Source organism: Mustelus asterias, chromosome 1 (assembly GCF_964213995.1).
Source record: "Mustelus asterias chromosome 1, sMusAst1.hap1.1, whole genome shotgun sequence".
Classification (NCBI taxonomy): Eukaryota; Metazoa; Chordata; class Chondrichthyes; order Carcharhiniformes; family Triakidae; genus Mustelus; species Mustelus asterias.
In genome coordinates, this window is record NC_135801.1 from 57,473,078 (window position 1) to 57,496,951 (window position 23,874).

Below are 23,874 nucleotides of genomic sequence, written 5' to 3' on the forward strand. Positions count from 1 at the left end.
TGAATCAGACCTAGAGTAAACACCTTTTGCTCACTCATGCCAAATTCAAAGGTAAAAACTTAGAGTTATAGAGTTAGGCTATCTTCATAAAACACTTTGGAGTTTCTGGCCTGGATCATAACAGATGTGTTTAAAAAATGTAAATCAACAATGTTGCATATTCTCATCCATTTGCTATTAATGTTTTGATATGGCCGTAGCTCAGTTGGAACATTTACCTCTGGCCCCACTCCATTCCATTCCAGTCAGGGTGATGGATACAACAGTAAACTGCTTTGTCACGTTCTGTAGGAACTTGATAATTGATTCTGAGGAAAACCATATTCTGAGCATGGCTATAAAAGATCCCTTCTGACCTGATGCTGCATGATGATAGGTGCCGATCTCCTTCTGATAAATCTCAGTATGTGTATCATAGAAACTAGCTCAGCTTTCCTCCAGCTTCGAAAGTTCCTACCATTGCAGGTTGCTGACCTATAGGGCTCCGCACCTTCTAAGGAAGGACAGGCACAGCGTTAGTGCCTTAGTTGAATTCTAATTGCTTTTTCATTTGCCCTAGTTGTTCTAAACTTTCGGCATTCAAATTTTGCTCTTTTGTGGCCATAAAATTGCTTCATTCTAAAGCCGTAATTTTGTGATCTCAGCATAATCTGTGCCAGACATTTTTGATTGCCGGCATATGGCTAAGCAAGAGTGCAACAAAGCGTGTACAATTTGCATGGCCTGAATAACTAGCTGGAGCTGACAACCCTTGTCTTGCACTGACGGTTAAGATAATGAGAGGTGCACAAAAGCTGGCCAAATTCCCCTCCGACTCAATTTTCAAGTTTGCTGACGACACCACCGTAGTGGGTCGGATCTCAAACAATGACGAGACAGAATACAGCAATGAGATAGAGAATCTGGTGAATGGTGCGGCGAAAATAATCCCTCCCTCCGTGTCAACAAAACGAAGGAGATTGTCACTTCAGGAAGTGAAGAGGAGAACATGCCCCTGTCTACATCAATGGGGACAAAGTAGAAATGGTCGAGAGCTTCAAGTTTTTAGGTGTCCAGACCACCAACAACCTGGTCCCCCCCATGTTGACACTATTGTTAAGAAAGCCCACCAATGCCTCTACTTTCTCAGAAGACTAAGGAAATTTGGCATGTCAGCTACGACTCTCATCAACCTTTACAGATACACTATAGAAAGCATTCTTTCTGGTTGCATCACGGCTTGGTATGACTCCTGCAAGAAACTACAAAAGGTCGTGAATGTAGCCCAATTAATCACGCAAACCAGCCTCCCATCCATTGACTCTGTCTACGTTTCCCACTGCCTTGGCAAAGCAGCCAGCATAATTAAGGACCCCACGCACCCTGGACATTCTCTCTTTCAACTTCTTCCATCGGGAAAAAGATACAAAAGGCTGAGGTCACGTACCAACCGACTCGAGAACAGCTTCTTTCCTGCTGCTGTCAGACTTTTGAATGGACCTACCTTACATCAAGTTGATCTTTCTCTCTACCTTAGCTATGACTGTAACACTACATTCTGCACTCTCTTGTTTCCTTCTGTATGAACGGTATGCTTTGTCTGTATAGCACGCAAGAAACAATACTTTCCACTGTATGTTAATAAATCAAATCAAATCAAAAAGCTGGTTGGCACCTCAAATTTAAAGGAATGTTGCTAATTAAAGATTAAATAGGTGAATATGAAGGAAATATTATTCTGCCCTGGTAAAGGTTCAGTTTAAAAGATTTTGTCAGCCTTTGCAAAGGCAGTAATGAGGGTGGGAGATTTGGGCGAGAGGGCATTGAAGAAGCACTGGCAAAAAAAATATAATCATCTACAATATTCGCTGTAACAATTCACCAAGTCTCCTTCGACAGCTCCTTCCAAACCAGTCATCTCTACCACCGCAAAGAAGAAGGGCAGCAGATACATGGGAACACCACCACCTGCAAGTTCCCCTCCAAAACCAGTCACCATCCTAATCTGAAACTGTATCGCTGTTCTTTCACTGTCTCTGGGTCAAATTCCTGAAACTCCCTCCCTAACAGCACTGTGGATGTACCTACACCACATGGAGTGCAGTGGTTCAAGAAGGTGGTTCACCACCACCTTCTCAAGGGCAGTTATTAAAGGAGAATTAATGTATGCCTAACTTGTGATGTCTGCATCTGAATAAATCAGAAATGAAAATAAAAATCTGATGTGGAGGCACAAAACCAAGTGTGTGGGCAGGTGACAGAGAGTATAGTAACTGAGCCCCCTATATTATGGCTCATAAAGTGGTCACAATGCTGCATTAGGTGGGCATAACAACATCTGTCCAATTTGACACACCAGGGGACAGTGGTGCAGGATGCCTTTCAGGAGGTGGGTATCAGTCTCTGTGGTCCCAACATGGATGCCCTCTGCAGTTCTCTACACACTTAGAAACCTAGCATTGGGAACATTTCTGTACCTTAAAGTTAACCTTCTCTTCACTGGGACATTGATAAGTGGGTTACCCATTGCAAAAGGGCCTTTTGTCACTTGCTTGTTGTATCTATGGATGGCCAACATGATGCTTTGGCATATACTGAGGTGTAAGAACTAGGTAACATAATAGTTAATGCCATAGTGAGCTTCACATCATCTGGAAGAGCTGTCCCAATTCTTGAAGTTATTTGTAGATTGGGTTAGTGGCAAAGTTCTGTAACAGATTTCCTGTAAGATGTCTTGGTAAGAAAGTCTAGACTGGTAGACTTTGGTCCTGTAATAAGTACAGGTGCTTCTCTAATGTGTAAGGTCACGTCTGACCTTCTCATCGACATGATGCATTTTGGTGATATCATCTGAAAACACGCCATCAGATTTCACATGTAGACTGACAACATCCAGCTCTACTTTACCACTATTTCTCTCGACCCCTCCCCTATCACTAGTTTCTCATGCTGCTTATCCAACATCTAGTATTGGAGAAGAACTTTCTTAAAGTTAAATATTGGGAAGACTGAAGCCATTGTCTTCTGCTCTTACCACAACTTTGCTCCACAGCCCCAAAGTTGTGAGCTCTCTGGCCTTTTTGAAGCTGAACATGGTGTTTGCCACCTTGGTATCTTATTCCACTTGCAAAATGGCCTACAACCAACCTTCATTCCTACTTTTGTCACCTCCAAACTTCACTGACGATGCACTCTTGACCAGCTTCCCATCTCCCTCCATCTGGAAACTTCAACTCATCTAAACCTCTGATTCATTCCCATGTCCTACCTTCCACTGTCCCCTTCAGCCACCTGTGTTCATTGACCTGTATTGGCATCCTGTCTATTAAGCGCCAATTTAAAATTCTCATCTGTGTTCAAATTCCTCCATGCCTTTGTCTCTTCCTATTTCTGTAACCTCCTCTTACCACAGCCCTTGAGCTCTACATTGCTCCACTTCTGACCTCTTGTGTATTATTATTGACAGCCACGTTTTCAGCTTTTTAAGGCCTTAAGCTCTGGCATTCCCTAGTTAAACCTCTCTGGCTCCACCTCACACTCTTTAAACCTTACTTTGGCTCATGTGCCCTCATATCTCTATGTGGCTTGGTGTCACATTTTGTCAGATAACACTCCTGTGAAACACCTTGACATGTTTTACTACGTTAAAGGCACCATATAAATGCAAATTGTTGTTATTGATGGCTGCTTCTATTGGGGCACTCTCGGGGTGAAGTTGCTGCAACCATCAATTTTCCCAGTTTTACTTTTGAGGAATGAGTTATTGCCACAGGAAGCATCCACAATCCCCATCCCTCATCCTTTCATCTATCAGATTTCCCAGTATTCTCAATGAACTATTTGGTGGTAGCGATGCATTTTATTTTGGTTGTAGTATCTCCATACACATCCATGCTTAGGTGATTAGCCAGTAGGATATTCTTAGTTGATAACTGATCTGTTAGATGGTATCACGGTTGATACTCTCGGGGGACTGAGCTGACCATAGAAAGCCTCTGCTTGGGCCTGTGCAAAATTTTTCATTTGGAAGTCTCATCTTGTTTGGCAGATTCAAATTTGAGAGGCTTGTGTTTTCTCCAAAGGAAGAATGATGTATTGTGATTGAGGCTCATTTTCAGGTACTTCGGCTAATCACAGCAGGGCGGCACGGTAGCACAGTGGTTAGCACTGCTGCTTCACAGCTCCAGGGTCCCGGGTTCGATCCCCGGCTCGGGTCACTGTCTGTGTGGAGTTTGCACATTCTCCTCGTGTCTGCGTGGGTTTCCTCCGGATGCTCCGGTTTCCTCCCACAGTCCAAAGATGTGCGGGTTAGGTTGATTGGCCAGGTTAAAAATTGTCCCTTAGAGTCCTGAGATGTGTAGGTTAGAGGGATTAGTGGGTAAATATGTGGGGGTAGGGCCTGGGTGGGATTGTGGTCGGTGCAGACTCGATGGGCCGAATGGCCTCCTTCTGCACTGTAGGGTTTCTATGATTCTATGATCTTCGTGATGCCTAATGATCAAATGTAACCAACAACCCATCAATGATATCTGTCCAGATGGTGGTCAGCCCTGCAGTGTTCTCCTTAGGTTATCCAGTTCAGATGGTCAGTGAGGATAAATAGGGTTTCTAGTTTTGTGATTGAATAATTCATATTCCTTTCTTCTTACATAGGGTGTTGAAATTATTACAGTATTTTGGGGATTATGTCTTGTGATTTTAAACCACTTTGCTGGTTACAAATCAATTGTCTTATCCATAGACATTCCTCTTTGGGTGGATCTCCAGTAAAAGCAGGCGCAAGGAAAAAGCCTACAAAACAGTTTGCATAGCATATCAGCTATATGCTATATGGAGGGGGGAGAGACATGGTTCTCCCTATGAGGCATTTGGATTGAGGAAGATGGTCACTCATTTCTAGTCACTCCTTGCCTATCTTGCACTATCTTCCTCTGCTGCATGTGAGTCCTCCTTTAGACACTGGGTTCCAATGCCTGGTGATCAAGGACTTAGAACAACAAGTTTATTAAGTATGCTGCATGTCTGCCTGCACTCGGGGAGAACTCTCATGCCACTGACATGTCATCTCTTATGTAGCCGCATCATCACAGCATCCACGTGACCACCCAGTCTACAGACTCTATGTTTCTTCTAAATTGTCACTTCAAGCCTGTGTAGATTCTCTTCACAGAGATCAACTTCAGCTTTCTATTGTGCGTGACTCGGCACTTTATGGAGCAGCAAGTCGGGTGCATTGACACACAGCATGGTGTCAGTGTAAGAACAAAATGGTGCACATTTTCCGCATCAATTTTCCGCAGAACCAACCAAAGTTACTCATGTTCCGATGGTGTGCTCTAGCATTTAAAATATTACAAGTAGGTGGTCTCATTTCCTTGTGTCCATCACTTTACCTGGATAAGACTATTGGTTGCGAGAAGGTTTTAGATGAGCGAGAACAAACCACTGTTACCTGCTTAGGGCTCTGTTTCAACACCATGCTAATCTGCTTTTTAATTTACAAATATTAATATAATGTTAATGATTAACTTAATACTAGCTACTAATGCCAGTTAATGCATACCATTCTTTGAACCTTGTGGATAATATTCATTGGCTAAGTGCTGGTGACCTTGGGGTGGAATTTACTTGGAATTCCTCCCAATCTCCTGCTGTAGCTTTTACAGAAATTATAGGAAAACCGACAGAACTCTGGCTGAACTGGTATAAATCGTGATGTAATTTGTTTGTGGAAATTCTAGTCACTCATTGCTGAATTCTTTTGAAGGGGCATTTTCTCAGAAAAAGGAAAAGACCAGGACACCAGGAAGGCGTGGTGGATTGAGGATAATGATGTAGTTATTTCAAATTTTTTTTTAAAGCTAATTTTATTCAGAAGAAAGGTGTGGATGGGACTCTGCATATTTCCTGTGCCCAAAAACGGGACAAAAAGCACCAATTTCCTGAGGGCGCCAGGAATAGGTTCAATTGGCTATATTGGGTCAGGTGAAGTTCAGGGATCCCTGACAATGCCTAAAACAGTAAGAAGTCTCACAACACCAGGTTAAAGTCCAACAGGTTTATTTGGTAGCACGAGCTTTCGGAGCACTGCCCCTTCTTCAGGTGAGTAGATTGCACCAGGTCTATTCAGCTGAGATTTTTTTGGTTCCTTTTGTGGCCTAATTAGCAATCCATAAAAAGACTGATGGAAGCTGCCAACAAAAAGCAACTTGCATTTATTTATGCAGCCCTTTGATGTAATAAAATGTCCCGTGTGCATTATAAAACAAGACGTGACACCCAGCCCATAGGGAGATGTTAGATCAGATGACTAAAGTTGGTCAAAGTGGAACTTTTAAGCACTGTGTTAAAGGAGGAGAGTAAAGAGGCAGGGAGGTTTAAGAAAGGAATTCCAGAGGTTAGGCTGAGCCTAGGCAGCTGCAAGCAAGGCCACTAGGGGTACAACAATTAAAATTGGGGATGCTCAAGAGGTCAGAATTAGAGGTGATCAGTTAAATTGGAGGGCAACAGGGCTGGAATACATTAAAGATAGAGAGGGGCTGGACCATAGAGAGATTTGAAAACAAAGATGAGAATTTATCATCGAGGTATTGTTTAACTGGAAGTCAGGGTAGGTCAGTGAACACAGGAGTGATCGGTGATCACCGTTTGATGTAAGTTAAGACGTGAATAGCAGAGGTTGGGATTATTTAATGTTTATGGAAGCTGTATGTTGGAGGCCAGCCAGCAATTCACTAGGATAGCCAAGGAGTCTAGAGATAACAAAGGCATGGGTGAAGGTTTCAGCAGCGGAAGAGTTGAGACATGGGTGGCATTGGGAAATGTTGCAGTCTTATTGTGGGTTGAAATGACACTAAGATTGCAAACAGTTTGGTTCAACCTCAGACAGTTACCAAGCAGAGGAATGGAGTTGGCAGCAGGACCAAAAAGAACAGCTTCAGTCTTCCCAATAGTTAATTGGAGAAAATTTCTACTCGCCCTATAGTGGAAGTCAGATAAGCGGTCTGGAAATTTAGCAAAGTTGTGGAGTGGAAAGAGCAGGTGGTGAGGTAGAGCTGGGTGTTGTCAGCTTCCATGTGGAAACTGATAGTTTTGAAGATGATGCAGCTGTAGGTGAGAAATAGGGGGACATTGCTGGACATCCCGCTATAGCAACGGGAAGAGAAGTCCTTGATGGTGATTGTCCGGCTGGTAGGGTAGTTGGAACCAGCTGGACGATAGCTTTGCTCATGAGTGAACAGGCATTCTGGAGGACAATGTGGAGAGGGGCAGTGATATCTGGATCACTGGGAAGGGTGGGTTGGACAGAGAGGAAATTGGCAAAATAACCCCCAGCTGGCATGCTGGGGGGATTAGATGGTGAGAAAGTAGAATGGAGCAGTTGGAGTTGCTGCTCTTGAGGAGACATTTACATGTGCCTCAATGGGCTTCAGAGAGGATGCCAGGGGAGACATAAGATAGCCTTTTCTAGGAAGGAGTCAAGCCTGAGATGTCAACAGGAGAATAGAAAGGTCAAGGAATACTGAATAGTTAGGGTAAGCGTTTGGGGGGAAAAAGGAGTACCTGAGAGGGGAGAAATGAAAGAAGTCCTAACGAGAGGGAAGAATGATCTAGAAGGGCTGGAGGGAAAAGAAGTAGAAAGGGTGAGGAAAATAATAAATTGGAGATGGATATGATGGGCCCAGGTCTGCAACATTAGCCAAAGTTTGCATTTGGATGGGCATGTGAACAACCTAAATAACATAGACTGATTCCATACCATTAATCTGAGTGTATATATCCTCGTAGTGAAAGACAGTCAGAGCAAGTAGAGAGTTAAAGTCATAAGCCTGTAGTGGGTTAAAGTTGTTGTAGGTGGAGCCATTGCACCTAGGTACAATTGATCAAGTTCAGAGACTGGTTTGCTGGACAAGTGAAGTGCAAAAGCTATCCGAAAGGTAGAGGAATCAATGATGGAGCATCCCCAATGATCCCCTTTAGAATGAAGATCCAGGAAATGCACAGAATAGGTTGCAAAGCAAAAGTTGAATGCAAAGTTGGAAGTCAACATATGTTCCAAAAGTGCCCGTGAAGATAACCTACCCGTGGAACCGGGGGAGAGGCAGCTCTGCGGGCTGTCTGCTGATTGTTCACCTCCCAAGGCCTATCATAGGCATCTGCTGCTGTAACAGGTCATCGGTAAACCGGTGAGCCGACTCTGAGGGTTCGATTGATGTCTGTAGCTTGTCAAAATCATTTAGATGGAGCCCCAAGACCCAGTTCAGGCAGCGGCTTGGCCTCTGGTACGTGCTCCAACGCATTATTACTTTCAGACCCCAAAACAGACTTAAACAATTAAGTACATTAATATTAATAATTAGCATGAAGAATTCCACATCTTCATCTAAAGAAGTTTTAGTCCCTAAATTGGGTATTTGCTACTAAAGAATTGGATGATGACACAATTATTGTAATCCCATCTATTGACTGTCTTCATTGTGCATTGGTAACCATTTGCACAGAACATCCACGTAAAACATTATCTACCCGCTCCAATTCCTGTGCAACATCAGTAGGAATCAGCAGTAATTTATTCAGTTAAATTGTACATTAATTCTAAAATAAACTTTTCTTTAAAAACGGGTAAGTTGCATGAATTGAATCTGATAAGTTAGTAGCAGGATAATACTTTGGTTTTATATGAAAAACCTACTGTTTTCTCATGTTGGGTAAGAGGCAGATTTGTTAGCAGGAAGTGTTACACAGATGTCCATGCTATCCATTATAATGAGTAATTTTAGTTTTAAATTGTTACATACTATTCCCTATGACCATTGCAGAAACATTCCATTCAAGCCCATTTTATGTTAGAAATTTGCTTCTTGAAACCAGCATCATCCAAAATGGTGGCACAGTGGTTAGCACTGCTGTGTCAAAGCCTCAAGGATCCGGGTTCGATTCCTAGCTTGGATCACTATCTATGTGGAATCTGCACATTCTCCCCATGTCTGCGTGGGTTTCCTCCGGGTGCTCCGATTTCCTCCCACAGTCCAAAAGACGTGCTGGTTAAGTGCTAAATTCTCCTTCAGAGTACCCGAACAGGTGCCGGAGTGTGGCGACTAGGAGATTTTCATAGTAACTTCATTGCAGTGTTAATGTAAGCCTACTTATGACATTAATAAATAAACTTTAAATGGATTGGTGCCAGTGTCTTTGGAGGCACCAAATCTCTCCTTGGCTGATAGCTTCACTGAATGCTTCCAGTGGAATAAGTGTAAGCAAAGCTAAACAGTTTCCATCATATCAGGCCTGCCATTTACAATTGGCCATGGGTGGACGGAAAAATCAACCCAGCTATAAAAGCTAGTAATGCAACTTTTCCTGGCATATTATGCTTACATGGACCTTGATCCTAGGCAGTTGAATAAACTCATAAAGTGGTCTGTACATGTACATGTAAGAATTGTCAATGGACAATTGCTTTAAAATTGCATCCACAACTTTTCTGCAATCAAACCATTGTTGCCAGTTCTGTTCCACAGTACAACTGAGACAGACTTGCATCTTAGAAGCTAGTCTCTAATCAGCTAAGTTGTAACGAGTGTTATGGACAGAGAGGCATTTAATTTAAACAGCATTAATTTCTCCCCTCACCACCCATCATTAAACAGAAAGCTGTTTTTAATTTTTGGTTTCTACCATTAAAAGTGAATCATAGAATCATTCTGCACCGACTCTCCGAAAGAGCATCTTACTCATTTCTCTCTCTCCCCTACCCCCCCTACGCCCCCAAAGGGGGCCATCTTACCCAATCCACCTATCCCCGTAATCCTACACATTTACTATGGCTAATCCACATAGCCTGTACATAGTTGGACTGTGGGAGGAAACTGGAGCACCTGGAGGAAACCCACACAGACATGGGGAGAACTTGCAAGCTCCACACAGACAGTCACCCAAGGCTGGAATCAAACCCAGGTCCCTGGTGCTAGGAGGCAGCAGTGCTAACCACTGTGCCACCGTGCTGCCCAAAGTGGTGGAGTATTTCCCAATCCCTCAGCTTTCTAGGGAGAGTCAAGCCTGAGATGGCAACAGGAGAATAGGAAAGTCAAGGAGTACTGCATAGTTAGAGTAAGGGTTTGGGGAAAAAGAAGTACAGAAGTAGGAGTAGTACAGAAAAAGTAACAATTCTCTGTTAATAACCCCACAGCAAACTCGAAATAGGATGAACTAAAAGGGTTAGTTTATTTGCACACACTCAAACGCAAGAGGAGAATGGCAGCGTGGCCTCCTTTTCATTCATACAATAAGGGTGGGATAGGGAAAAGAAAAGGGTACAAGACAAAGACCACAGACAAAATAAGAATTATTATTTCATGTGAGTCCAGAGTCTAGAATCAAAATCCAATGGTGTATTCTTTCACAGAGGCAGCAGGATGAAGACTGATGTGGATAATTCACATTTCCAGTAGACATGACTTGCATGATGAGATAGGCACGTAGAGATGAATTAGTCTTGTAGGCGCTGGTACAGAAATTCCAGTAGAAACAGGGTAGGTGGGGAACCAGGTATTCAAATCTGGACAGAGCGCTTTCTAAATAGAACATGGCAGTCTGAGCTTGGCACACAAGGCAATATTAACTCTGGCTCAGGGTTGATGAGCTGGAGTCTGAGCTTTGGACACTGCGACATATCAGGGAGGGGGAGAGTTACCTGGACACTGTGTTTCAGGAAGCAGTCACACCCCTTAGACTAACTAATTCAGCCGGGGGTCAGGGACAAGAGGGTGTGGCTGCGAGTGAGGCAGGAAGTGGGATCCAGAAGGTAGAGTTGCAAGAGCCTCAGTCCCTGAATCTGTACAACAGGTTTGAGATTCTTGCTCCAGTGTGGACGGTAACGGGGACTGCAGGGAGGATGAGCAAACTGACCACAGCACCGTGGTACAGGGAGCCGTTCAGGTGGAGGAAGAAAAAAGAAATGTAGTCGTAATTGGGAATAGTGTAGTTAGGGGTATTGACACTGTTCTCTGTGACCAGGATCGAGAATCCTGAAGGTTGCGGATGACACGAAGATGGCTGGACTTGCGGATAGCGAAGAGCATTGTCGGGCAATACAGCAGGATATAGATAGGCTGGAAAATTGGGCGGAGAGGTGGCAGATGGAGTTTAAGCCGGATAAATGCGAAGTGATGCATTTTGTAAGACATAATGTAGGGAGGAGTTATACAATAAATGGCAGAGTCATCAGGAGTATAGAAACACAGAGGGACCTAGGTGTGCAAGTCCACAAATCCTTGAAGGTGGCAACACAGGTGGAGAAGGTGGTGAAGAAGGCATATGGTATGCTTGCCTTTATAGGACGGGGTATAGAGTATAAAAGCTGGAGTCTGATGATGCAGCTGTATAGAACGCTGGTTAGGCCACATTTGGAGTATTGCATCCAGTTCTGGTCGCCGCACTACCAGAAGGACGTGGAGGCGTTAGAGAGAGTGCAGAGAAGGTTTACCAGGATGTTGCCTGGTATGGAGGGTCTTAGCTATGAGGAGAGATTGGGTAAACTGGGGTTGTTCTCCCTGGAAAGACGGAGAATGAGGGGAGATCTAATAGAGGTGTACAAGATTATGAAGGGTATAGATAGGGTGAACAGTGGGAAGCTTTTTCCCAGGTCGGAGGTGACGATCACGAGGGGTCACGGGCTCAAGGTGAGAGGGGAGAAGTATAACTCAGATATCAGAGGGACGTTTTTTTACACAGAGGGTGGTGGGGGCCTGGAATGCGCTGCCAAGTAGGGTGGTGGAGGCAGGCACGCTGACATCGTTTAAGACTTACCTGGATAGTCACATGAGCAGCCTGGGAATGGAGGGATACAAACGATTCGTCTAGTTGGACCAAGGAGTGGCACAGGCGTGGAGGCCGAAGGGCCTGTTTCCTGTGCTGTACTGTTCTTTGTTCTTTGTTGTGTTGCCTGCCTGGTGCTCAGGTTCAGGATATCTCATCTGGGCTGCAGAGGAACTTGGAGTGGGAGGGTAAGAATCCAGTTGTAGTGGTCCACGTAGGTGCCAACGACATGGGTAGAACAGGAACAAAGGTTCTGCAGAGGGAGTATGAAAAGCTAGGATCCAAATTAAAAAGCATAACCAACAAGGTGGTAATCTCTGGATTACTACCTGAGCCACAAGCGAATTGGCGCAGGGTCAATAAGATTAAGGAGGTAAATGCGTGGCTCAAAGATTGGTGTGGGAGGAATGGGTTTGAATTCATGGGACATTGGCACCAGTATTGGGGAAGATGGGACCTGTTCAGATGGGATGGTCTTCATCTGAATTGTACTGGGACCAGAGTCCTGGCGAATCGTATAACCAGGGTTGTAAATAGGACTTTAAACTAAATAGTGGGGGGGAGGGTTCGGGGTATGGGGAATTACAAAATCAAAGGTAAAGGAGAGGGTACGAGTGCAGGTTAATGATGAGAACATTCATCTAGTTAAAGGAGTCAAGGGCTCAGGCAGAGTAAAAAAGGTGACAAACACAAGAAGGGAGGTGGTCAACGCAGTGTAAGGAGATGGTCTGGGGAAGGATAACCAGTTTGCAACAGGTAGGGACAGAGTGTGCAATCAAAAGTTATTTTGTGTTGGTCTTCACGGTAGAGGACACAAATAGCTTACCGAAAATTGACGGTCGTGGGACTGCAAGGGGTGAGGTCCTTAAAACAATTACTATTACTAAAGAGGTAGTGCTTGTTAGGCTAATGGGACTAAAGGTAGACAAGTCCCCGGGCCCGGATGGAATGCATCCCAGGGTACTGAAAGAAATGGCAGAAGTAATAGCAGATGCGTTGGTTGTAATTTATCAAAATTCGCTGGACTCTGGGGAAGTGCCGGCTGATTGGAAAACAGCTAATGTGACGCCACTGTTTAACAAAAGGAGGTAGACAAAAGGCGGGTAACTACAGGCCAGTTAGCTTAACGTCCGTAGTTGGGAAATTGCTGGAATCCATCATTAAAGAAGAAATAGCAGGATACCTGGAAAAAAATGGTTTGATCAAGCAGACGCAGCATGGATTCATGAAGGGAAAGTCGTGTTTGACGAAGTTACTGGATTTTTATGAAGATGTAACGAGTGCGGTTGACAGAGGGGACGGTGGAGGTGGTGTTTTTGGATTTCCAGAAGGCGTTCGATAAGGTGCCTCACAAAAGGTTGCTGCAGAAGATTAAGGTACACGGAGTTGGGGGTAAAGTGTTAGCGTGGATTGAGGATTGGCTATCTAACAGGAAGCAGAGAGTTGGAATAAATGGGTGCTTTTCTGGTTGGCAGTTGGTGACGAGTGGCGTGCCGCAGGGATCGGCGCTGGGGCCTCAACTGTTTACCATATACATAGACGATCTGGAGGAGGGGACCGAGTGTAGGGTAACAAAGTTTGCGGATGACACAAAGATGAGTGGGAAAGTGAATTGCGTGGAGGATGCAGAAAGTCTGCAGAGAGATTTGGATCGGCTAAGTGAGTGGGCGAGGATCTGGCAGATGGAGATAACGTTGACAAGTGTGAGGTTATCCACTTTGGAAGGAATAATAGTAAAATGGACTATTATTTAAATGGTGAAAAATTACAACATGCTACTGTGCAGAGGGACCTGGGGGTCCTTGCGCATGAATCGCAAAAACTCAGTTTGCAGGTGCAGCAGGTGATCAAGAAGGCAAATGGAATGTTGGCCTCTATGGCGAAGGGGATGGAGTATAAAAGCAGGGAGGTCTTGCTGCAATTGTACAAGGTACTGGTGAGGCCGCAACTAGAGTACTGTGTGCAATTTTGGTCCCCTTATTTGCGAAAGGATGTATTGGCCTTGGAGGGAGTACAGAGAAGGTTCACCAGGTTGATACCGGAGATGAGGGGGTTAGCTTATGAGGAGAGATTGAGTAGATTGGGCCTGTACTCGTTGGAGTTTAGAAGGCTGAGGGGAGATCTTATAGAGACATATAAGATAATGAAGGGGCTAGACAGGGTAGAGGCAGAGAGATTCTTTCCACTTAGAAAGGAAACAAGAAGTAGAGGACACAGCCTCAAAATAAGGGGGAGTCAGTTTAGAACAGAGTTGAGGAGGAACTTCTTCTCTCAGAGGGTAGTGAATCTCTGGAATTCTCTGCCCATTGAAGCAGTGGAGGCTACCTCGTTAAATATGTTTAAGTCACAGGTAGATAGATTTCTGATCAATAAGGGAATTAAGGGTTATGGGGAGCGGGTGGGTAAGTGGAACTAAACCACTGTCAGATCAGCCATGATCTTATTGAATGGCGGGGCAGGCTCGAGGGGCTAGATGGCCTACTCCTGCTCCTATTTCTTATGTTCTTATTACCTGCCCCACCAACTTGTGAGTAGGGGAAGGATGGTCATGTGACTCCCACCTCTCTACTTTGGCTTGGACAAAGGATGTATATTCCTTGGTCTGGATTCTTGAGATTGGTAATGTTTCAACCATGAAGGATTTGAAAAGAGGTTTCGGGGTCCTTTGTCCTAGCAGAGCAGCCATTTCTGTTGGCCAGAACTAGCCTAAGAATTCAAATGGTTTCTGGACAATTCCCTTGGAATTTGGCCTCTGCAATCAAAGGGGCCATTAATGTCGCTTTAGAGAAAATGTTTGTCCAGTTTTTGAAAAAAATATAAATTAGCCATGCTAGTGTATATTATAAAAATCAGAGTGAGGTCTTAGCCCCAAACACAAGGGAGATTAAAAGAGGCCCTGTTTTGTCAGCACATAAATGCATATTTTTCTTTCAGTTGAAAATTTCATTATTGTTGATACGGAGTTTGCTGTCATTTTCAAGGTGTGTTGAGTTAAAGGACCTGTATCTTTGAAACATTATGGAAATGTAATTATTCTGAAAGTAACAGCAGATTTTGTGCTTGTGAACCAGTCCGACAAGTTTCAGTCTCAGGATGATGATGCATCCTTTAAGTTAATTCAATTTACAAATGGTGGGAGAACAAAGGAGGAGGAAAAGAAAATCCCGAAGAGGAAGAAAGGTACTTTTAACTTTTTTCCCTTTTTACCTTATTCAGTGATTGTACTGGTTCAGGGGGACTGAGTCACCTTGCTTCCATTACAGTTCCTTGTTGTTCTATATTGGTAGGCTGTGATGGATCCCCCTGCTTGCAGGCAGATCCAAATGAAAACTGAAGTCAAACATTGCAGCAAATGTAAGTAGCTTGCAGTTGCAGCTTGTACTACTGATTACATACAGGGCGTGACATTTCATTCCAAGAGTGTTTTGCTGCCTCCAATGACTGGAGATTTGAATAACTTATTCTACAAGGTTACCTCTGATAGGATTTTTGGCATTGGAAGCAATGCTGTAGTCTAAAGGAGACAGTGTAAATAGAACATTATCGGCAGGTTTCACAGCTAATTTATAATTATCCCTGCATCACTAATTGAAGGGCTTGGCTGTTACAGATACCTGATACCATGTAATCACATGATGTTGAGCCAGCGTGGGGCAGTGAGGGAGAGAGATTGCTACTCTGCGTCAGCTGCCAAGTTGCTTGCCTTAACTCCAACCTGCTGTAATTCTGGAATCCGGATGACCCATGGAGAACATGAGGGTGAATACTTCCTGGGATCAAAGGTTGCCGATTCATCCCATACTGCCACTGCAGGTAGAAGCTAATTTTATTTTAGCGTATTATTTTATTCAATCTTGTACCATGTAAAAATTGTAGAATAACTTTCTATCCATTTATGGAATTAACATTGAGTTCTCTACAGAGTTTGTTTACCTTTACAATGTGTAGAGAGGAGGAAAACAACTTAAATGGCTACAAGGAGGTGATAACTGATATTTCTTTCTAAACAGGATAAATTTATCCTTCAAGTTCTTGGTGACTCAGATAAGATTGAATTGGTGCAATAATAGAGATACAGCATCAAATTCAAGAGACTCAGATCTAGCATCAGCATATATCCTTTTAACTTTTGAGTCTAACCAATTTCGTTAGCAGTGGTCCCAGCATGTATTACTGAGAGATGCCACGTTTTCCTTGTTAGTCCTTTAAACTTCCTTTAACCCTGTTTTTATTTGTTTTACAAACAATTCTGCTATCCTGTCTGTTTTTTTTTAAGTATAGAAATATTCTTTTTCTATCATCTTATTTCATGAAAAAAGTTCATTGCACGTTTTATTTTTCTGAAGTAGTATGTAGTTATTGTAACAAACACAATAGGCGTGGTTCTATGTCAGTTACTGGTCAATTTAATGCTCAAAGCATGCACTACAGAAGGTTTAAGCTAGCCAGTTCCTTACACAACAAGTTTTAGCTCTTTATGCAGCCTGTGCTGTATTGTTCTTTGTTCTTTGTTTGTTCTTATTGTGTGGGAAGGAGAGGCAGAGTTGAAAGCCAGGCATTCAATCCACTAAAAGAAAAGGCATTAGGAAGTCTATGTCCTGGGGCTGCTCTGGCATGCCTTCTAGTGGTGAGCTCAACAAAAACTCCTTTTTAAGAGGAGCCTGGCAGGTTCTGAGAAGAGGTTACTTCACCTCCCCTTGGTCGTAGCTACACATGTCTAATGCTGGAAACAATCTAGACTCGCACATAATTGAGGTAGTGGAGGATGCCCGGTGTCGATGGAAGTGTTAACTATGCAAGGCAACATTTTCAGAAAAGCGGAAAGAAAATTTTTGGGAGAATCAAATAAGATTGTTTAAAATATGTACACAGCACATATTCTTTATCACTAGATGTCCTCCATAGTATTGACTTCAATCCCATTTTCTTTCAGGTTCTAAGGGAATTGTGGAATGTGCACAAATTCCGGGGGATTGGACCAGACTTCGCAAACCACTAGATATTAGTTACCTGCAGTACCTGTGGGAGGCTCGAGTTAACATCACTGCCTGTATGAAAAACTGCAGAGTGTGGTCTGCACCTTACGATGGGGAAAATCCAGATGCTGAAGTTTTTGTTTCCATGGCATTGCCAGAGGACACCAGCAAACCCAGCAGCAAAACATCAGCTAAAGGCCAACACAATTCTGTCATAAGGAGGACTAGATCGAAACCCAGCTCCACCAGGGAAAAGATGCAACTAGACCTGGAATGGGACAACAGCTACGACACTGGAATGTCCCCAGGGTCCGATGAAGATTCTATGCAGCCTTACTTACCTTTCGCAATTAAGCAAGAAACTGGGAACAGTACACAACCAGTAGATCCTCCCAAGCACATTCAGGAGATGAAGAAAAGTGCATTAATGCTCATTAGAGGCTCTTACATTGAGGAGTCAGATTTTCACGATGATGTCATGGTTTATAGACTCTGTGCAGAAAAGGATGCTCAGGATAATGTTGAAAGTAATGTTAAAAATGTGAAAAGATCAACTTCAGTGAAAGGCACACAGCAGAAAACACTGACAAACGATGGGCCGGCCAATAGGACATTGCAGAGTACATCGAGGAATATTGCTTCAGAGAAACAAACTATTGAGAGTGTAGAATCTGAGCAGGGCACAGAAATGGAGCATTCAGGACAGGGAGCTGCACAAACACAAAAGGAACAGGAGGACAGTTTGCACATATCAAATACTGAGTCCAAGTGCTCTGACCAACATGCTTTGAATGTCGAGACTGATGATTTCCTTTCACAGTATCAGGATCTTCTTGCGAAGCTAAACTCTAATCCTGGTGACCCGGCAATACTGAAGCCGAACACGTCTGAACCCAGCACTCCTACAGAAGAGGAAGATGACTTTGAGAAGTTCTCTGAGCCCCCTCTTTCTGACAATATAACTTTTCCATTTGGACCGAAGGTTCATCTAATGTATTCCAATAATCCTGCTAGAATACATGGAGCTCCATTTACAGGTATTCTGATTTTATTGAATGGTGGAGCAGCCTACTCCTGCTCCGAATACATATGTTGGCACAGGAGTTGAAGAAATAAGGGAACTGAACATGATGCAATTTGTCTACATCTGAACTTCATGCATGTGGCAACTATCATTGACCATTTGAATGGTTCGCTGAGTTTATTTAGGTGCTTGCCTTGGCTTTCATGTAGTACTCTAGCCTCGGAGTCAGAACATTATGGGTTCAAGCCCCACTGCTGAGATGAGATTGCAAAATCTAAGCTATAATTCCAATATAGTACTGAGGGAGTGTGGCATTATGGGAGATAATGAGCATTCGATGAGATGTTAAACTGAAGGTCTGTCCCCTCAAATGGATGTAACAGATCCCTTAGCAGTATTTGGTGCCCTTCCCAGTGTCCTGGTCAATATTTATTTCTCAATAAACATTGCTAGCACAAATTCTCAGTGCTGTTTGTGGAACTTTGCTTAATGCAGATTTGCTGTCATATTTCCAATGATACCACAGTAACTTCACTTCAAAAATGTACTTAATTAGTTGTAAACTGCTTTGGAACATTCTGAGATGTTCAAGAAAGTTGATATTTAAATCCAAAGCTTTTTCATTTCTTTCAATTCATTGAGTTTTAAGGTTATACAGTCCGGGTTCATCTCCAGTTTGAACCTCGATCTGAATGAAAATAAGCTTACAGAACTCCAACAGTCATGGTCGATGTAGTTTCCATGTGTTTAGATTAAGGTGTTCAGAACAGAGGGATAACCTAAAGGTTAGAAAACATGGAAATAATAAATACAACACGATTGAGGTGAATGTCCTGGAGAATCCCTACAGTACAGAAGGAGGCCATTTGGCCCATCGAGCCTGCACCGACAACAATCCCACCCAACCCCTATCCCCACATATTTAACCCTGCTAATCCCCCTAAACTACACGTCTTGGGACACTAGGGGCAATTTAGCATGGCCAATCAACTTCATTAAGTTTAATTCCAAAGTAAAAATTAAGTGTAAAAAGCTCTCGATTAACACTTGAACTTTGAGTGGTAGTTATTGCTAGATATTGCAATTCTTTTGTATTATATAGTACATGAATAAGAGAAAGCATCAAACAAGATCAGCTGTCTATCTAACCTGTCTCATGTTAGACAGACTCCCTTTGGGGAGGTGGTGGCATAGTGGTATTGTCACTAGACTAGTCGAGTCCAAGGATAATGAATGCTCTAGGGACCTGGGTTCGAACCCCACCATGACAAATGGTGAAATTTGAAATCAACAAAAAAAAATCTTAATGATGATCACGAAACCATTGTTGATTGTCATAAAAATACCCATCTGGTTCACTAATACCCTTTAGGGAAGGAAATGTACCATCCTTACCCGATCTGGCCTACATGTGACTCCAGACCCACAGAAACATGGTTGACTCTTAACTGTCCTCTGAAATGGTGAAGTGAGGCACTCAGTTCAAGGGCAATTAGGGATAGGCAACAAGTGTTGCCAGCGATGCCCACATCCCATGAATAAATTTTTAAAAATCAGGAGAACACAACCAGCTGTATGACAAAGAGGGCACGAAATCTCAAATTGCTTTGCAAACAATGGTTTACTTTTGAAGCAACTGTTTTGTACGCACACAGCGAGGTCCTCCACACAACAGACAAAAGACCAGATAATTGATTTAATTATTTACCTGGTTAAGGAATTGGCTGAGCTGAAGGGGACGGAGTAGAAATAACAGGCAGGTACTCTAATTGGCAGGGTATGACCACTGGGTGCCTGCAAGAATTTGTGTTGTGGCCTCAATTATCCACCATATTCATGAACCACTCCAGTAGTATTGTGAAACATTGTGCAGTCAGGAAACCCGACAGGGATGAGAAGGGGAACAATTTTCTTTTTCTGTAAGCTTTGGAAACTCTACGTATAAATTTGGAAGCAAGAATATACAGTGTCCCCAACTCCTTAAAACTCACATCTAACTTCAAACAAAACTGAATTAACATTGCAAAGGAAACATTGAAAACATCCACATTCAAAGTCTATTCCGAATCTGCATTCTTTCAGCTTCCATTTGACTGGTTCAGTCTTGCTTTACAATAATCTTTATAATCCGTGCATGTTGTGGAGACACTAAACTTCACTTCTTTGAAGCATAGTTCTCAGTTCCACCATTTCTAGCTGTTGCGTTTAATGTTGCTACATTGCATTTAAATAATCCAGTTGCTGGACTCGAGTGGCATTCCAGTGCTTGTAGGTACTATTTATGACTGCCAATTCCCACTGTCAAAGTTCCAGAAATCCCGGCTGTGGCAATGTCAAGATGCTTCCCCAGTAGAGGCTAGAGCATGTCTGTCATTCAGACAATTCAGGCCACTAATACGTGTTACCCTGGAACCTGTTTAAAAGATTTGGGAATGACTGTGTTTTTAAAGAGGGAATTTTATCTGGGCTTTGTTTCGACAATTTTTAAATGTTAGTTAGAAGTTTGAAAAGATAAATGTTTCTATGATAAGAAATTAGATGATGCTGTTTGCTTTTATAAAAATATTACTGGACCTCACGTAAGTGGTCATTTTTCATGTGAGTCTAGACATGGACTGTCAGCGGGATGTTTATATTATTCCGACCTTTCTCAGTGTCCGACACGTGTATGTGTTCTAACAGACATGGCTGGACAGTAGGCAGAAGAGGGAATATTAGATGAATTTTCTTTTCTCCTTTCCATTGACCTAGAATGATTTGAAACTGATTGTGGGTGTTGGTTGAGATCAATTAATTCAGCATTAAAAACACGAGTAAAATAATTACTCTTCCTTATTGATCGATATACAGAACATTTAATCCTCCTCCCCACCCCTCGTAACTTGTGTCTTCCTCTCTTGTATGTATTGATTTCTGCTCGGGTGCAGTTCCAAAACCAAAGGGTATCTCTAATGCCTCAGATGCGAGGCTCAACTATCCCATTTTTCATGTCCGAGCGAAGAGGTTATAACCAGTGGGATTATGTGAATTCTCTGTTAAGGAGAGATTTTTAAACAGTACAATCCGGCAACCTGTTAAAGGTACTTTTGTAACTGGCAGTCAAGGTGGTAATTCAGATGCAATTGTCTTCTCCTGACTCACTTGACCTTTCTGTTTACAGGACCATTCATCAGCGTTTTATTATCAAAGCTGGAGAATATGCCGGAAAATGAATTGCACGTAAACTTGCTGCTTACTGGGATTGTCGCTCAACTAGCATGTTATCCACAGCCCCTCCTCCGTTCTTTCTTGCTCAACACTAATATGGTCTTTCAGCCCAGTGTACGCTCACTCTATCAGGTACAGCTGTGGTGTTCAGAGTTTCACCAAGTTTTATAGTTTAGAAGCTTTAAGCATTTAAAAGCAAACTAATTGTATGGTTTGACCTTGTACTAAAAGTTCCCTTTCACTAATTTGATTTGATTTATTATTGTTACGTGTATTGGGATACAGTGAAAAGTATTGTTTCTTGCACACTATACAAAGCATAACTTCATAGAGTACATAGGGGAGAAGGAAAGGAGAGGGTGCAGAATATAGTGAAAAGAGTTAGAGTACAGTTTTAAAAGCATAGAATTAGAAGGTGCTGGGGGCAGCTTGCAAGAAGGTGGCTCATTCTGGCACCATCTTGAATCCAGATCCAGTTGGAGGGGGGATTGTCAGCTTTACACAAGGAAAGCCACATCCCTGACTTTTATTCTTTGGGTGTTTTAGTAGGATTTTTTGGTGTTTTGGTCATTTCAACTCTGGTAATTCATTCAATTTTCATTTAAATCATGAATTTGTGATCTTGCCGACTTTGTTTCTTCAGGTGTGCTGCTCTTGTACGAACCCAGTACTCCTGGGGTTTCCCACCTTGGCCACTTAAATTTGCTTGGTCCCCGAACACTTCCAATAACCAAGAACACCCATTGCCGCCTAATTTAAGAGGTTCACACATAACTGTGTCTCCTGTAGTGCAGATTAAAGTCCACTACAAAAAAGCCCAGGAAATTCCAGGGTAACATCAAACTGGTGGAAACCCAGAAGCTGAGTCTCTGCAACGTTTTCCTGACATATGTGATCAGAGATGTATCTGCGTGTATTCTTTGGGGAAGTGTCGGGAAAATCAACATGTCACATTTTGGGATTGTTGATTTTTTTTTTCCATACAAAGAATCTGGGAATGAGTTTTGTTTATTGTGGCTTAAGACAAAATGAGTGTACACAGGGATATAACACCACTGAGACAGAAGGGAATTTGATGCAATGTAATGAGCTAATTCTTACTATTTTCTACAATAGAACTAGGAGGTATGAAACACTTCATTAAGTTGTCTCTTGTGACTTAACCAATCCACATTATGGTGGGTGATTCTACTCATGTGTCTCCTAGTATGAAGTGTCTGCTGAGAATATGTTCTTAGGAGATGGATGATTGGTTTGGTTGGTAGGCCTCTGGGGTACATTTATAGAGGAGTTGAAAGGCTTGTCATTCTACTTCCTTTGAATGTGGGAAGGGAAAAGAAAACAGATACATAGGCAGGGCATTTGTCTGGAAATGAAGATATTAAAGGTCAGTTTTGACTCGAAAGGAAAGTAACGCTGAAAAGGAGCACCAGCCAGCACTTCTTTATTTTAAAAAAAAAGTCAGGGCATGTTTATTTATCCCATGTGAGGTGGAATATGCATGTGTTGAGACTTTAGAACCAATGATCTGTGGCCTGGGTGAGGGACTAGGGACTGAGAGGCCAGCGCACTGGCAGTTTCCAGTCCAACGGCGGCATCTCCACATCATGACTGCTGTTGAGGTTACACACAGGTTTTTCTGCAGAGGACTTGTTACTTTGATGCAGTGACCTTCAGCAGAAGGGCTGGTAGGCACAAATGAAATGCTTGCGCATTGGCAAGCCTGCCAACAATTCTTCGGTCACTGTCAAGAAGACTGAAGGAGTCAACTTGGCGTGGGACTTTGTGCCAAGCTTGGAGCCCATCCTCTCCAGTGTGGCCAACTCCATGAGAACACTTCTGGATCCAAGCATGGTGCAGCATCTGATGGCTGATCTCCTCTTTTCAGCACAAGCATCTGACATCCAATGTGTGGGTGCAGTGGAAGCTCAGACTGAAGTCATGCAACATCAGCTGGCTGCCTTTCAGATTCAGACTGCTGTCATCATAGCTGCAGATACCACTGTTTAAAGGGGTATGGAGAATTTCACAGCAGTCCAACAATCTGTCCTTCAACACATTGCGAGGATTACGTGGCCCTGCCACAGAGAAGTGACAGTGACTTTATGGAGCCCCCTCACGTATCTGTGCTCCCAACATTGCCAACTCCCACCAGTGCCCTTTCTGTTTTTGTTAGTTACCAGCTCAGGCAGCTGCTGCTAATGCTGAAGTGTTGGCCCAGGGCTGCTTGAGGTTGTCCTCCAAGGCTATCTGCATTCCCCCCCAATGAACATCAGCAACCTTCTACCAGTCACACTGCATTATTTGGATAGCACTCAGTCGGAGCACTATGACAGTTTGTACAACAGTAGACTAATGGTGCCAGTGATCTACAGGCAACTTTAACTTTTTAAGGAAGACTTGTGTTTTTATAAAGAAAAATGGAAAATTCCATTGTGGATTATAGTTCACAGACCTGTCCTGAGAGAACATGGAATGTCACCACTGAAAAGGCTTACCTCAGACACAGACACACTGGAAGAGATGAAATGCAAAAAACTGAATTTTAATCTCCTGTGGTTGTGGAGACAATGGAGACTGCCACATCTCAGCTATCCAAAGATCCATCTCCTGTTGATTTTTGTCTCAAAATGGTGAGAGGTTGGGCAAAGAAGAGACTCTTTGCAAGACTTTCCCCAGGGATGCACAGGGGAATGGGTTAAAAATCTGCTGCAGATCTGAGATCTGGTGTGCCAAAATGAATGACACAGAAACAAGAAAGAAGAAATGACACCCAGTAGCAGGAAGTCTCTCTCTCTTTCTCTTTGTTGCTGGACGCAAAGCTCAGCAGAAGCCACAATTGAAATGAACCGACAGCCTCTTTGACTATCC

At 43.0% G+C, this 23,874-nt stretch overlaps 1 protein-coding gene across 2 annotated transcripts in view; it reads left to right on the forward strand.

Moving 5' to 3' along the window:
• Positions 1–23,874, forward strand: part of fhip1aa (FHF complex subunit HOOK interacting protein 1Aa) — a 170,104-nt gene that overhangs the window by 121,393 nt on the left and 24,837 nt on the right. For both annotated transcript variants that reach the window (XM_078212504.1, XM_078212515.1), the window contains 3 exons: positions 15,407–15,609; positions 16,730–17,809; positions 20,957–21,135. In XM_078212504.1, coding sequence (XP_078068630.1) covers positions 15,407–15,609; positions 16,730–17,809; positions 20,957–21,135 — 1,462 coding nt within the window. The remainder of the gene's footprint in view (positions 1–15,406; positions 15,610–16,729; positions 17,810–20,956; positions 21,136–23,874) is intronic.